This window comes from Helianthus annuus, chromosome 2, assembly GCF_002127325.2.
Source record: "Helianthus annuus cultivar XRQ/B chromosome 2, HanXRQr2.0-SUNRISE, whole genome shotgun sequence".
Classification (NCBI taxonomy): Eukaryota; Viridiplantae; Streptophyta; class Magnoliopsida; order Asterales; family Asteraceae; genus Helianthus; species Helianthus annuus.
Genome location: NC_035434.2, coordinates 131848250 through 131864974, shown reverse-complemented (window position 1 = coordinate 131864974; position 16725 = coordinate 131848250). Strand labels below are relative to the sequence as shown.

General features: G+C 32.8%; 1 protein-coding gene across 1 annotated transcript; it reads left to right on the top strand.

The window, feature by feature from the left end:
• Positions 1–500: 500 nt before the first annotated feature.
• On the top strand, positions 501–11143 carry LOC110922195 (THO complex subunit 1). The gene is made up of 20 exons (XM_022166509.2): positions 501–673; positions 773–856; positions 2192–2266; positions 3080–3173; positions 3308–3453; positions 3560–3631; positions 4330–4402; positions 4504–4616; positions 4683–4751; positions 5493–5618; positions 5722–5787; positions 5871–5912; positions 6475–6591; positions 6680–6762; positions 7802–7868; positions 7967–8038; positions 8125–8175; positions 8254–8313; positions 9484–9633; positions 10662–11143. Exons 1-20 carry the CDS (start codon positions 671–673, stop codon positions 10887–10889), a joined length of 1791 nt encoding a protein of 596 aa, XP_022022201.1. The 5' UTR covers positions 501–670; the 3' UTR covers positions 10890–11143.
• Positions 11144–16725: the final 5582 nt, after the last annotated feature.

Here is a 16725-nt window from a genome sequence, read left to right as displayed (position 1 = left end):
TTCACTAAAACCAGTTGTTCGAACCATGAGCATCATATTTTGTATCTTTTAAAAGAAAATTCCCCCATATGCATGCTTAGCATTAGTGGTTTAGACTTCAAGATTTTTCAAAAGCGATTCTCACTTTGAACCAATTCCAATTCTATTGAACGGGGTCAATAACTGGGTATTGATGGAACCATGTTTAGGTATGGAATCATATTTTAGAGAGGGAAGCAATCGATTCAGTCTAATCGAATATAACCAGGTTGTGACCGGTTTCAACTCATATCATTACAACCCCATGCATACCCCCGAGTATGAAACCGATTCCTCAATACCCCGTTTCGAGAACCGGTTTCTTTTGCACCTCTTTTTTAGCATCAACTCATTAAGGATGAAAAGAATCGGGCTTTGTTTCATCTAAGCCCAATCAAATCAACCCAACCCAACCCAACCCAACATACTTCACATCAAGACGAATCAGCCCACTAAACAACCGACCAACTTTTCCCCCTTTCCTTTTCATTGGGGAAGAACACAACACAGCACACGAAATCATCAACCAGATACTATGATGTCAGAATCCATAAATTAGCTTACCTCACTCGTAACCCAAATCAAGATTATTCAAATATCAATTCAAGGGTGTAACAAAGCGACCCACAAGGTTATCGATTCGCAAATCCACATGGTAACTAACCCCTAAAAATCTCTTCTTTACACTTGATAATAATTATTCAGAGAATACGAAATCAATTTTGGTGTTTCTCAAATTGTTTTGTATATTCAGGATTTGTTCAGGAAGGTGATAACACAACCTGGAAACCCAAAAGATTTTGCTCTACAAACAGTTCAAGAAGCAATTAAACCCCAGGTTTTTTTTTTACCTTTTTTTTTAATTATTTGTGTGATTTTGAAGAATGACAGCAGACCCATATCTTTAATTTTTGTTTTTAACAGTTGTATACATGTTTATTGATTGTTTAGTAATAGAGTACTAGTTTTGATTTTGAAGTCACTTTCAGAATGTGTTTGATGATTACAATGAGAATGTGTGTGTGTGTCGGGGGGGGGGGGTTGAAACTATAATATTTGAGGGATTTCTTTCATTAGTAGGTTTTAGTAAGCGGTGATGCATTGTTGGACGTAGAACCGAATCTTAAGTAGAGAACTGTTAGAACCGGAATACCCAATAAACAATTGTACATTTTGCGGTCTCATTATCTTTCTAACTCCCATTATACTATAATATGTGAAGCGCCATAGTTGTTAAACGGCGAATAGCGACAAATAGTGATAAGGTACCTATATGCCACATAGCGAATAACAATAGTTGGCGGCTATTTTATAAATAGCGATACACTAGAAAAAAAAATTATATGTATATTATATCAAAATACCCTGGTAGGTAGAGGATCCTGTACATTAATCCAAAAGTGTGAGAAGTGTATTATAACACTATATAACACCATATAAACACCGTATAACAATATGCAACATCATATAACACCATATAACACTATGTAACACTTTATAACACTATATAACAAATATGACATTATAGTTTGTCTGATAGCATGTCTATGATAGATGTATAGTGTTATATAGTGTTACATAGTGTTATATGGTGTTACATAGTGTTATACGGTGTTTATATGGTGTTATATAGTGTTATATATAGTGTTATAATACACTTCTCACACTTCTGAATTAATGTACACTATCCCTACCCTACCCTGGTATATATGCTAAGTTACATGTATATTTACAAAAACCAAAAATCCAGCTGTTTTAGAGCTATACTTAATTGCTATTTATATTAATAAACAAAAAAATAATCAAATTGTCGTTATCTATCGCTACAACCCCTAATAGCGACCCTAGACCTATACGCTACGTAGCGCGCTATAGCGATCGCTTCGCTCGCTACTGACAACTATGTGAGCGCTGCATACAAGTACTTAAAAATTAGTTTTGTATTGAACGCGCACACACCGATATAAGTATTGGGTATTGTAGTTTTGTTCTTATATAGTTTTCACCATTTTGTGATATTAGTAGTCTTCAAAGTTTTAGCACCCTTTGTTTTGTTGCTGTTTTGATTCACTGTGCGACACTCTGTACTATCTGTTTATCGGGATACTATACTTTAAGTCTTTAACAACTGTTATAGTTTCCACACATCAATGATAAACTATGTATTATGCAGAGGCAAACGAAGTTAGTCCAGGATGAGAACCAATTGTTGGAAAACATTCTAAGAACGCTACTTCAAGAGCTGGTGGTACGTTCCCATTGTTACATACTTTCTTTATAATCATGCTTTACATGGTTTAGTTACAAGTCAACATGCCTCAACTTTCTGGCTGCAAATGAAGCGAATGAACACGTACAAGACCTTGTTCGTGTGCGTTTGTTAAGGAGATATATGTGTTCACGAACTATTTATGAACACTTACTGAACGAGATTTATTGTTCGTGTTCGTTCGTTAAGGAAATGAACGTGTTTGTGTCCGTTTGTTAATTTAGGTAACGAAGGCAAACGAACGTCATGAACGAATACGAACACAAACTAATGTTCATGAACACTAATGAAAACAAACAAACACAAACGAGCGTTCATGAACATAACACATAATGCATTGATACTTATTAAATATATTATTTGTCATAAAAATTAAAAACACTAATGAACTATCGAACATAAACAAACACGTTACTGGACATTCACGGATAAATGAACGAAAGCGACCTCTGTTCATGTTCGTTAATTTAACTAAACGAATGAAATTTCTTGTTCGTGTTCGTTCATTTATTAAACGAATGAACACAAACTGAACTTCCCGCCGCACGGTTGACGAACTGTTCACTGAACGTTCAGTTCATTTGCAGCCACTCAACTTCAAGTTATGAATATTCTTTAGTATGGCACCATGGTATTCATTATACTTTGTAATTCTTTTATCTAACTAAACGTTTAAGCAGGCTTGTGAGATTTCCCTTTTTCTACTTTGATAAAATCTGACACCGTTTTACCCGTTACGCTTTAGTTTACTGATCGTTTATTATTGCCTTTTTCCCTTTTTGTTTGGTGTAGTCGGCTGCAGTTCAATCAGGGGAAAATACTATGCGATACGGTGGGTCAATTGATGACAGTGAAACCGCACAAGGGCAAGTACCCCGTCTTCTTGGTAAGTGCACCGTGCACGTTTCACGGGTTCGTTAAAAAACACAAGACTGAATCTTATTAAATTGGTTAAAACATTTTTATGTATAGCTTATTTTGGACAACTTTCTTGAACTTATTTGTGCATTTTCTTGTCAGACATTGTGCTATATCTTTGTGAAAACGAACACATTGAGGGGGGCATGATATTCCAACTTTTGGAAGATTTAACCGAAATGTCCACGATGCGAAACTGCGAAGACGTCTTTGGCTATATAGAAAGTAAGCAAGACATCTTGGGTAAGGTATGTAAATTCTCTCTACCTTAATGACTTCATTTTGTTTAACATTTGTTAATAAAATTTATTTGATGGCTTATTTAATTTCTGTTACGTGTTTGATTTCGTGCAGCCGGAACTGTTTGCACGGGGTAAGCTAGTGATGTTAAGGACTTGCAATCAACTTCTTCGTCGTTTGTCAAAGGTATTTCATTCAACTATCTTTAAATCCCATATATATATATATATATATATATATAGGACAAAGATCCGTTAGGAACCACCCTTTATTGCGAGAACCGCGAGAACCAGTGTGAACACAAACAGTAATACCTAAAAAAAATCTAAAAAACACCCAATTTTTTTTTTATTTTTCTACTATTTTTTATATAAAAAGCGCTACTTTTAGTATCCAAAAAAAAAAAAATTAAAATTTTTTTTTTGGCTACTAAAAGTAGCGATTTGAACATAAAAAATAGTAAAAAAATAAAAAAAAAATTTTAGATTTTTTTAGATTTTTTAGGTTTTTTGGGGGTTTAGTTTTTAGCATTTTAGCTTGGGGTGGGGGGGGGGTTTAGGTTTTTGGGGGGTGGGGGAGGGGGGTTTAGGTTTTTTTTTTTGGAGAGGGGGGGGGGGGTTAGGTTTTTTGAGGGTTTTAGTTTTTAGCATTTAGCTTGGGGGGGGGGGGGGGGTGGGGGGGTTTAGGTTTTTGGGGGGTGGGGGTTAGGTTTTTTTAGGGTTTTTTAGGTTTTTTTAGCTATTTTAGGTTGTGTTCACATTGGTTCTCGCGGTTCTCGCAATAAGGTGGTTCTCGCATGAACCTTACCCTATATATATATATATATACTGAAGACCTTATTCTTTGTTGTTTACACCAGTTTCTTTTATTGATGCATTTTGCAGGCAAATGATGTGGTGTTTTGTGGACGCATCATAATGTTTCTTGCTCATTTTTTCCCATTATCTGAACGTTCGGGTAATTATTCTTACTTATTGTATTTTTCAGCACTATATTTTTAATTTTTTTTCCTTTCAGTTTTTTATTCAAGTGTCATGTTATTCCCTGTGCATCTACAGCTGTCAATATTAAGGGTGTTTTCAACGTTTCAAACGAGACAAAATACGATAAGCAAGCACCAGACGGAATTTCTATCGACTTCAACTTTTACAAAACCTTTTGGAGTTTGCAGGTCAATTTATTAATTTCCCCTAGAAAAAAAAATATTTTTTACTAAAATTTAATATTTTTATCTCAGGAGTATTTTAGCAACCCTGCTTCCGTTAGTGTTGCTACCAAGTGGCATAAGTTCTCGTCTTCTTTGGCGGTATTCTTTCCGTGGCACCTTAATTACTATAGTTTAAATGTTTAATACCAACCGCTAGGGCTGCCAAAAAAAAAAAAACAAACGAGCATGAACAAGGCGTTGTTCATGTTCGTTCGTTAAGGAAGTTATGTGTTCACGAACTGTTCATGAACGCTTACCGAACGAGATTTTCTGTTCGTGTTCATTCATTAAGGAAATGAACGTGTTCATGGTCGTTTGTGGAACATAAATGAGCACAAATGAACGTTCATAAATAAAAATGAACACAACACAAAGGAACATGTATTAAATTTTGAATAAAATCGGTATCTTTCATCACAAATGTTACGTAGATCCACCCATAGTATACTAACCTAATATTTTATTAAATAATCTAAATAAAATACAATACACTGTTATTTATTAAATATTTTATTTGTGGGAATTTTGAAGTATTTAAATACAAAATATAAAAAATTAAAACCCCAAGGAACTATCGAACCCAAACGAACATGTTGTTGAACGTTCACGAACATAAATGAACGAACGCGACCTCTATTCATGTTCGTTCATTTAACTAAACGAATGGAATTTCTTGTTCATATCTGTTCATTTATTAATCGAACGAGCATAAACGAACTTCCCGTCAAACGTTTCATGAACGGTTCGCTGAACGTTTAGTTTGGTTCATTTGCAGCCCTACCAACCACCCATGTTTACTTTTTTTTTAAATCGTTTGTTTTTTCACAATGGTATGTGCAGGTTGTTTTGAATACATTTGAAGCGCAGCCTTTGAGCGATGAAGAGAGTAGTGCTAACAATCTTGAGGATGAAGCCGCAACGTTCAGTATAAAATATCTTACGAGTAGTAATTTAATGGGCCTAGAGGTTTGAACTCTTTTCAAGTTATCAACTTTCGTATCGGCATTTGCATTTAAAAACAATCCCATATTGGTTACACTCATCGTTTACGTTTTCTGGTCTAATACAGTTGAAGGATCCAAGTTTTCGACGCCATATTCTTGTTCAGTGTCTAATTTTGTTCGACTATCTCAAGGTAACATGTGTGTTTAATGTATCCGTGTTGAATATTTTATTTTATCTTGATATATAGTAAATTCTCATGCTTTACTTTTTTAGGCCCCTGGGAAAAACGACAAAGATTTGCCTTCTGAAACGATGGTTAGTGATAGCTCTATATTTTCTTTGTTATTTTAGATAATTTATGCACCTTCATGGATGATCCAAAGCCTGACTCGTTTCCGAACTAAATTTACGAAGAAACATAGAGTAACTCAACTCAAGTTTATACCGTTGAATGAAGACATGTTATAATGGACGCAACACGTTTCCAAACAAAATTATGTTGAAACGTAGACAACCTTGAAATGTACATAAAAATAAACACGAAAACGTATTATATTTGACCTGGCTCTTTCTCGAATAAAGTTCATGTCAGAACGTAGACGAACTCGAATTTATACCGACAAGTGCATAAAAATAAGAACGTAAGAAATTAATTTTTTGAAGTAAAAAAGCGATATTTTACAAACCTTTTAGAAATTGAAAGGGTTAAAGGTGTAAAACCCAGAGAGTTGTTGGGGGGGGGGGGTGCATGGCCGGCAAGAAACACCCCCCCCCCCCCCCCCCCCGACCATACCTTTGAAGAGTACATACAATATGGTAAGTAATATGTGTGTTTCTTGTTTCAAGAACATAACTTAATCGTTAACTTTAATTGTAGAAAGATGAGATAAAATCATGCGAAGAACGAGTAAAGCAACTTCTGGTTCTGACCCCACCAAAAGGAGAAAAGTTTCTTCAAAGCATCGAGCATATATTAGAACGCGAACGAAATTGGGTATGCGTCCTTCATTGTTTTCCTCAAGTCCATATCAATATTAAAAGATCTAATGTTATTTATCGTTCCTTTGTGAAACGTGTTTTAGGTCTGGTGGAAACGTGATGGTTGTGGTCCGTTTGAAAAACAACCTACGGAAAAGAAAACTGTTCGAGACGGAGGGAAAAAACGGTACACATTTGTAATAAATTTGACGGTGTTATTTGCAAATGAACAAATGATGGCTTTAGTATTCGATGTAATAATTAATAGGCAAATTGGATTTAAATAATCCCAACTCACTGTTATTGGCCAATAATAATCCCAACTCATTTAATCACCAATAATAATCCGAACTATTCACTTTTGTTTGTAAAATACTCCCAGTTAAAAAAACTCTAACTAGGTTAAAAATTTGCTGATGTGGCTTGCCACGTCACCTGCCACATCAGTTGCCACGTCATCAAAAATGCCACATCAACTGCCACATCAGCTGCCACGTCATAAAAAAATACCACGTAGACTGCCACATCAGCTGCCACGTCATCAAAAAATGCCACATCAACTGCCACGTCATATGACACATCAGCTAAAAGGGCCACATCAGCAAATTTTTAACCTAGTTAGTGTTTTTTTAACTGGGAGTATTTTACAAACAAAAGTGAATAGTTCGGATTATTATTGGTGATTAAATGAGTTGGGATTATTATTGGCTAATAACAGTGAGTTGGGATTATTTAAATCCAATTTGCCTAATTAATAGAGTAAAATGCCATTTTCGTCCCTGAGGTTTGGCCATTTTTGCAACTTTCGTCCAAAGGTTTGTTTTTCCACATCTGGATCCAAAAGGTTTGAAATCTTGCCATTTTCATCCGGCTCGTTAACTCTATCCATTTTCTCCGTTAAGTCAAGGGTATTTCCATCTCTTTTGTTAACTTAAAGGGCAACTCTTTTTTTTTTCAGGGGTATTTAGTCTTTTTAAATAAAATGAAAAAGATCGAATTGCCCTTTAAGTTAACAAAAAGACGGAAATACCCCTGATTTCACGAAGAAAAATGGATGGATTTAACGAGCCGGATGAAAATGGCAAGATTTCACACCTTTTGGATCCAGATGCGGAAAAAACAAACCATTGGACGAGAGTCGCAAAACTGGCCAAACCTCAGGGACGAAAATGGCATTTTACTCTGATTTAATTAATAATTAATCTCCTTGTAATTTTAACCTTCAGTCGTCCACGATGGAGATTGGGGAATAAAGAACTCGCTCAATTATGGAAATGGGCAGAACAAAATCCGGTGCGTTAACTACAAGTTTGTTTACTTCATGTAATGGGTTCTTTCGTAGTTATTTGCCAATATTAAACGAGCTCAAACTTTTTTTGTTACTTGTGCAGGATGCTCTAACTGATCCTAAACGTGTACGGACACCTGCTGTCAGGGAACACTGGAAAAAGTTAGCGGACGATGTAAGATCCTCAGTTATTAAAGTTTACTTTACAAAAAATAAATTTTATTTTTCAATATTTGTTAGGATTTTCTTTCTAAATTGCAGATGGATCCAGAGGCTGGAATTGAAGCAGAATATTCTCACAAGAACAATCGGGTTGGTCTCGGTTTTGATATATGTATCCATCGGGTTGATCTCTTTTTTGGTAATTTAATTGGTCAGTAATTTCTGTAGGTTTACTGCTGGAAAGGTCTTCGGTTTTCAGCAAGGCAGGATTTGGAGGGATTTTCTCGAGTGAGATTTTCTTTAAATCCTCGAATACATCGACAATAATAATAATAATAATAACAATAATAATAATAATAATAATAATAATAATAATAATAATAATAGGTAGAGGATCCTGTAAAAAGTGCTTAAAGTGTAAGAAGTGTGAGAAGTGTATTATAACACTATATATAATACTATATAACACCATATAAACACCGTATAACAATATGTAACACCATATAATACCATATAACACTATGTAACACTATATATCATTATATAACAAATATAACACTATAGGTTGTCTGATAGAGTGTCTATGATAGATGTATAGTGTTATATTTGTTATATAATGATATATAGTGTTACATAGTGTTATATGGTATTATATGGTGTTACATATTGTTATACGGTGTTTATATGGTGTTATATAGTATTATATATAGTGTTATAATACACTTCTTACACTTCTCACACTTTAGGCCCTTTTTACACTATCCTTACCCAATAATAATAATAATAATAATAATAATAATTATTATTATTATTATCATTATTTGTTATTATGATAGTTATTATTTGTATTAGAGTAAAGTGCCATTTTCGTCCTTGAGGTTTGGCTAGTTTTGCGACTTTTGTCGGGAGGTTCGTTTTTCCGCATCTGGATCCAATAGGTTTGAAATCTTGCAATTTTCATCCGGCTCGTTAACTCCATCCATTTTTCTTTGTAAATTCAGAGGTATTTCTGTCTTTTTGTTACCTTAAAGGGCAATTCGGTCTTTTTCACTTTATTTAAAAAGACCAAATACCCCTGAAAAAAAAAACTGAATCGCCCTTTAACTCTACAAAAAAGATGAATACCCCTGACTTAACGGAGAAAAATGGATGGAGTTACCGAGCTGGATAAAAATGACAACATTTCAGACCTTTTGGATCCAGATGCTGAAAAACAAACCTTTGGACAAAAGTAGCAAAACTATTCAAAGCTCAGGGACGAAAATGGCATTTTACTCGTTATTTTATTATTATTATTATTGTTATTGTTATTGTTATTGTTATTGTTATTGTTATTGTTATTGTTATTGTTATTGTTATTGTTATTGTTATTGTTATTGTTATTGTTATTGTTATTTTTTTTTTTTTTTTTTTTTTTTTTTTTTTTTTCTATCGAGTTTTGAGCCAAATTTCTTGCAGTTCACTGACCATGGTGTTGAAGGGGTTGTGCCCTTGGAACTCCTGCCGCCCGATGTCCGAGCTAAATATCAAAGTAAACCAAACGACAAGTCAAAACGTGCTAAAAAGGAAGAAACAAAAACAGTTTCGAATCAAGCAGAAGAGAACCAGGTAAACAACCATAGCCCCTCCATTATAATACATTTTGACTTTTAAGGTCAAATCTATACTTTATTGATTTAATATACTTCTATATTGTTCAACAAATGTAAGTTGAAGGTTTTGCTTCTTGTAATGTTTATTATATAGCATGATGATTATGAACTTTTTTCCAAAAACTTGCAACATTTTATCAGATTTTTGAATCTTAACTTAAAAGTCAAACTGAATTTCTACTTTCTTGGAAAATTATATATATTCTAATCAGTTTTTTGTCCATTTGGGAATTTAAATATTTTAATTAGCTTTTTGTCCATCTTTTTCCAAGTAGTTAATGGTAGGGATGGCATCAGTACAATACCCACCAGTACCAAAAATACCGGTACCGAATTTGAACAAAACTAGGTACCAAATATACCGGTATGGTTCAGGTACGGGTATTCTGGTGTGGTACCCGCTTTGGTACCACTGTTTTTTTTATTTTTTATTTTTTGAGCACTCGTACGGGTACCAAGTAGGTAAAATCAGTACGAGTACCAGTACAATACAAGTACCAAATAGGTAAAATCAGTATGAGTACCAGTACAGTACAGGTACCAAATAGGTAAATCAGTAAGAGTACCATAAATACCATAATACGAAATAAAACATAATATAAAAGAACTCTTGAAGTTCTATATAAAATTTGGTACCACTACCATTTTTTACCTATACTCGTACCAATACCGAAATCGATAATACTGAGTACCCCGATACATGTACGTACCGAATACCTAAAATCGGTACGGATACGGGTATGGGTATTTGGAAAATAAGCTCATCCCTAGTCAATGGATTAAAATTTGATTACAGAATTTTTATACGATATTAATAATCTAAACTTTTACTGATTAATATGATTAGGAGGATGCAAATATTATATTATAATTTGGGCTTTTTTTTTCTATTTTGCTCATTGACCTGCAAGGGGATAAACCATAAACCAAATCAACTCATCCGTAACTAAACGAACTAGTGAGCTGATTTTTTCATTTTTCAAGATTGCAACGCGTGAGGCTGATGGTGAAGGCAACAGACATGATATTGATCTGTCAGCAACGCCGATGGACACCGCTGATGCTGCAAGCATTTCACCGGAAGAACAGCAAAAACAAACCCCTGATACGGATGGTGGTCAAGAGCCCGGTCAAATCGATGAACCAGACCCAGAACCGGGAATGATTGATGCTGAAACCGATACAGAAGCTGACTCAGTTGCAGCGCGTTGAGAGAACAGATTTGAACTTGTATGAAAGATTGAAGTTCTGTAACACCATATGATGTACCATGATTTTGTAGCGATTTTGTTATCTAATTGTTCTTGTGGGATTACCATTGACGTTGATTTTGGTTTATAGTCGGTCAAATTCGTTGTCATGTTTAAAACCCGAACCTGGTGTGGAAACCAAAATTAGAAACATCCGGCGAGGGTATTTGGGTAAGTAACTGCTGTAGATTAATTAATGATGAACTTATTGTAGAATTTAAGGTACTTTATTCATTACAGGAATATGTATATAACAGTCTTCAATTCAGGTTTGTCAAGAAGACAACAATTTGTTGAGTTAATATCAGTTATTGTGGTCATGCATTATATTTTTGTCTCGGAATATGATCCTATATAGTCAAAGGTGAGCTCTTGGCGCATAGGCATAGTTTAGGCGCCTTGAACAAGCGCACGGCGATGTTTTTCATTAGTCGCATGAGGGGAGCGACTTTGTTCAGTCAGGCACCAAAACCAGCTGGAACCGGTCTAAAGCGGCCTGAACCAGACAAAACCGGCTGAACCAGTCTTAACCGGCTTAAACAAGCCTTATGGCTCCTTGATTTGACTTGCCTTCCCATTGTAGCCTTCTTCCTTGCTAACATGAAGCAATGTTGTGGATGAAAAGCACATTGAAAAACGACAACTATTCTCCGTTAACATACTATATAATATTACTGGTAGCCCGTTATTTGTCCTTAGCTAATTTGTGGATGGCTTTCTGAGGAGGTGCAACGGGTGATGAGCGCTGGTTTTGAACTGAAGAAGAAGGCATACTGATTGATTGTGGTGAAATCTTATGCCGATGGTTGCACCTTTAAGTACACAAAATTCGTAGCTTTGGAGGGAAGCATTGTATCCGCATTTGAAATTTGATCAATGTTAGCGGGCATTCTTGAATTTGCCAAAAGAATGATTTGATGTTGTTGCAGAGAATTGATTCTTTTGTAGCCACATGTATATTTTATCGTAGAACGAATTATGGAATGTAACATACCTTTTGTAATGAAGATTTGTAGTTGATATATGATGGTGATGATGATGATGATGATGATGATGATGATGATGTGTGATGTTAACTGTCTCTTAAACACGATTAACACTAATGACGCTTCGCTAATTACATACTTAACCCTTAACGACGTCGTTAATTACAGATTAACTAAATGATTAACCCTAAATACTCTACTTAACGACATACTTAAGAACCCTAATGACGCTTCGCTAATGACACTAATTACCCTAATGGCGTAATTAAGCTAACATAATTACATACTTGACACACTTAACTACATACTTAACCCTTAACGAGGTCGTTAATCATAGATTAAATAAATGATTAACAATAAACTACTTACTTAACTACTAATTATTACCTTAATGACACAGTTAATAATACATTAACTTAAAGATACCTCAAGTCACAAGATATCAAAGATATCTTACTTAGACTAATTACTACAACATTTTTAGTTCAGTACTGTTAAAGCCCAGTACTACTAAAGCCCAATTACAACTGGGCCCAATCAAAGACTAGGCCCAACTAATTACAGGCCCAATACTAACTAAGCCTAACACTGTACAATTCCAGATACGAGAATACAACTAAGTTACTTAACACAATTATACTACGTATACTACAAAACCGTATACTACATACAAATACGTATTAGTAGACTACGTCCACTAAATCCAAATACGTATAACTATACTAAACTTTGACACAATCCAAATACATATATACTCTACGTATTATACGCCAAGTACTTAATAAATTAATTAATAAAATCGGTCAACTACAAACTGTTCTTGGTGGAGGTGGTGATGACGACGACGACGGCGGCGGCGACGACGACGACGACGATCATCATCATCACAAAGTCTCAATAAATAAATTAATTAATATCGTATCTACTTTTCAGGGGAAAGTTACTGTACAAATAAAGTTAACATACGAAACGTACGAATAGCATGAAAAAGCAAAAAGTACACGGTGACATTTTTGTAATTGTCTGCTTGTAGGGTAATTATCAAAATTACTCTACAAATGATACTGTAGAGTAATTTTGATCTTGTAGAGTAATTTTGTAAAATGTTCTTGTAGAGTAATTTTGATCTTGTAGGGTAATTATCAAAATTACGCTAACTCCCCCCCCCCCAACCCCCCAAAAACCTAACCCCCCCCCCCCCACCCAAACTAAAAGCTAAAAACCAAACCATAAAGCTAAACCCTATAACTAAATGCTAACAAAATTACTCTACAAGATCAAAATTACTATACAAGATCAAAATTACTCCACAGGATCATTTGTAGAGTAATTTTGAATTGTATGTTGTTTGATAAACTTGCAGTATAATTTTGATTCACTTGTAAAGTAATTTTGATGCAGAGTAATTTTGATACATTTGTAGAGCAATTTTGATAATTACCCTACAAGAACAAAATTACTATACAAGAAGATTTTACAAAATTACGCTACAAAAGATCAAAATTATTCTACAGGATCATTTGTAGAGTAATTTTGATAGTTACTGATAATTACGACAATTTTACCACGTTTTTTTGTCTTTTCCTTCAGTTCGTACATTTTGTACGTTAACTTTATTTGTATTTAATCTTTTACCATACTTTTCATCATCATAACAATATTATGTTTTTTTATTGAGTAAACTGCTAAAATCATCCCTGAGGTTTGACTCAAATTGCTAGATCAGTCCAAAATCAACTTTTTTTGCTAAAACAGTCCCTGAGCCTAGTTTCTGTTGCTATTTCAGTCTAATAAATTAACACCGTTAGAACCTCCGTTAATGAATGGGTAAAACTGCTAAATTCGTCCCTGAGGTTTGATTCAAGTTGCTAGATCAGTCCAAAATCAAGTTTTTTGAATTTGTTAATTATAAACTTATTTAGGTATATAATTTTTCTAGACTTGCATTAATTTTTGAATTTGTTAATTATAAACTTATGTAGATTATAAACTTATTTAGGTATATAATTTTTCTAGACTTGCATTAATTTTTTGAATTTGTTAATTATAAACTTATGTAGATTATAAACTTATTTAGGTATATAAATCATTAATATCACAAGATTATAAACTTATTTAAGGCGGGTCCAGTTATATTTATGTTCGTTGAATAAATCATTAATATCACAAGAGAAAAAAAATGGTAAATGACAGGTTCTTAATGCATCAATACTTGTACCAAGTGCATTATATATTTTCTTAAATGTCTTAAAATTTAAGATAAATTACAAGTCTACCCTAAATATATAATTTAAATTTGTGTTTAGTTATAAAAATATAAACAGAATGTAGCTCTTTTGGAGAGCGCAATTTTATTTGACCTGTCTTAAACACTGGTTTGACCCGAACCCGTTTTGACTCAAACCAAAATAATCCTTTTTATGAGACTTGTTCTGGCACGACATGTTGTCCGACCTCACCTGAATGATAAGTATTATTAAATAAGAAACCACTTAATTAAGTAGAAAAAATGAATAAAAGAACTTTATAATACAAATATTAAATTAAAATAAAAACAAATAAAAATTATGTTAATTTCTTAAAATTTAAATTTACATATAATGTTTGTATTTTCATAACTAAATATTGTTTAAATTAACTATTGTCTTATTTAAATCCTTAAATAAATACTAAATATTTACATGGTAACAACAACAACAACAACATCAAAATAAAATCAGTATTTAAGGCTGGGCCGGTTAATTTACGCTCTTCAAAAAAGCTACATTTATATTTTTAAAACTAATCTATACATATAATAAAGTAAACCGATTTATGACACGTGTCATTTATTGAAGGCGTTTATTTTTTGTTTTCCCGCCTTTATTTCATATTTATCTTCTAATAATGTATCTTCTAATTTGAAGATAATATAAAATAGAAAAATGTTTAAATAATTGTAGATAACGAGTTTCTTTAAAAACGTCAAACAGTTCAAAATTGACATTATAACTCTGGTGAATATGTGAATTGTTAAAATTTCAAATAGCAGAAACACAACCAAACACTATTTTTATAGGCAGGGTATTTTTGTTTTCTTTCTAAATTCACATCTAAACACTCCTAGATATTTTATTCTTTTTGTGGTTGCATACATTTATGTTACCTAATATGTTCTTCAATCATTCATTCATTTGGTACTTGAATTTGTTCATATTATATATATATATTTTTTTTTGAAAAAATTATTATGTGATATTTATTATTATTATGGCAGGCTATGGGACGTGAGAAGTGGGAAAATGGCTCATACTCTTGAAACAAATCACCTGTAACCACTGCAGATGGATTGTCTATTAAATTCTGAGATGGAAATCAGTATGTTTTCAACCCTTATTAATCACATCATTTATTTATCCTATACATATACTTAATCTCTTTTATTTTTATTTTTATTTATTTTATTTTATTTTTTTTGAACGGCCAATAAACTCAATTCCGAGCACTCTCGGGGCACCATTGGAATCAACATTGCTGGAGGGGAAGACATGTGGATTCGCCTGTTTGATTTCAACACTGGTGAAGAAATTGGTACGAGTGTTGCAAATTGTACTAAAACATAATATTAAATAGAAAAATATTTATCTGATAATTATAACCCTCTTATTGAAATTTGAAAAGGGTTTCACACTTTTTTTGCAGCTGGTCTTTTAAGTTTTAAATTCTAGGATCAGGCTAAAACACACTTTGCCATTAATCACATAATTTTTTGGATTTTATTAAAATTCATTACTACATTATATTATTATAAATCAATGTGTGACATGTATCATTCATTGAAGACACATATTTTTGAGTTTTCCCGCTTTCCTTTCATATATATCTTCTATTAATTGTAGATAATACTAAATAGAAAAATGTTAATCGAATACAAAAAAATATAGGATAACATCAAATGTATATCGATTACTTAAATGAGTATACACATGTATGAGATTTTTTACTATTAATATTAGTTTCATTATTTATCAAATATATATAAATGTGTTCGTCTTTGATTTGCATTTACAAGAAATATTTAATATATAGTTTAAATTGTAGTGGCGGATCTAGGGGGTTTTTGGGGGTTCCCAGGAACCCCCTTGATTTAGAAAAAAAATGAAAAAATTAGTGGAAACCTTATACAATTTGGAAAAAAAAAATAGTAAGAATTAGTGAAAATCTAACAAAAGAAACCCGGTAAAAAAATCCTGAATTCACCACTGTTAAATTGTTCAACCCGTGTAACACACGGGGAACTAACCTAGTTTTATTTAAATTAAATTAAGTATTATCTTATTTAAATACTTAAGTATATAATTAGTAAACATTTAATGATAATAATAATAATAATAATAATAATAATAATCAAAATAACTAACAAATAATTTTTCAAAATAACTAACAAAAGGATTTTTTTTTCTCTTGTGATATTAATGGTTTATATACCTAAATAAGTTTATAATCTAAATAAGTTTATAATTAACAAATTCAAAAAATTAATGCAAGTCTAGAAAAATTATATACCTAAATAAGTTTATAATCTAAATAAGTTTATAAGTAACAAATTCAAAAAATTAATGCAAGTCTAGAAAAATTATATACCTAAATAAGTTTATAATTAACAAGTTCAAAAAACTTGATTTTGGACTGATCTAGCAACTTTGTAACACCTCGAAAATTCCTGTTCAATAGAATAAAGACACGTGTCATGGAGGACACGTGTCAGGAACCCGGATCAAATAAAGAGATGTATGGTAGGATTTTAAAGAGGGTGTCATGTTATTTAAAATA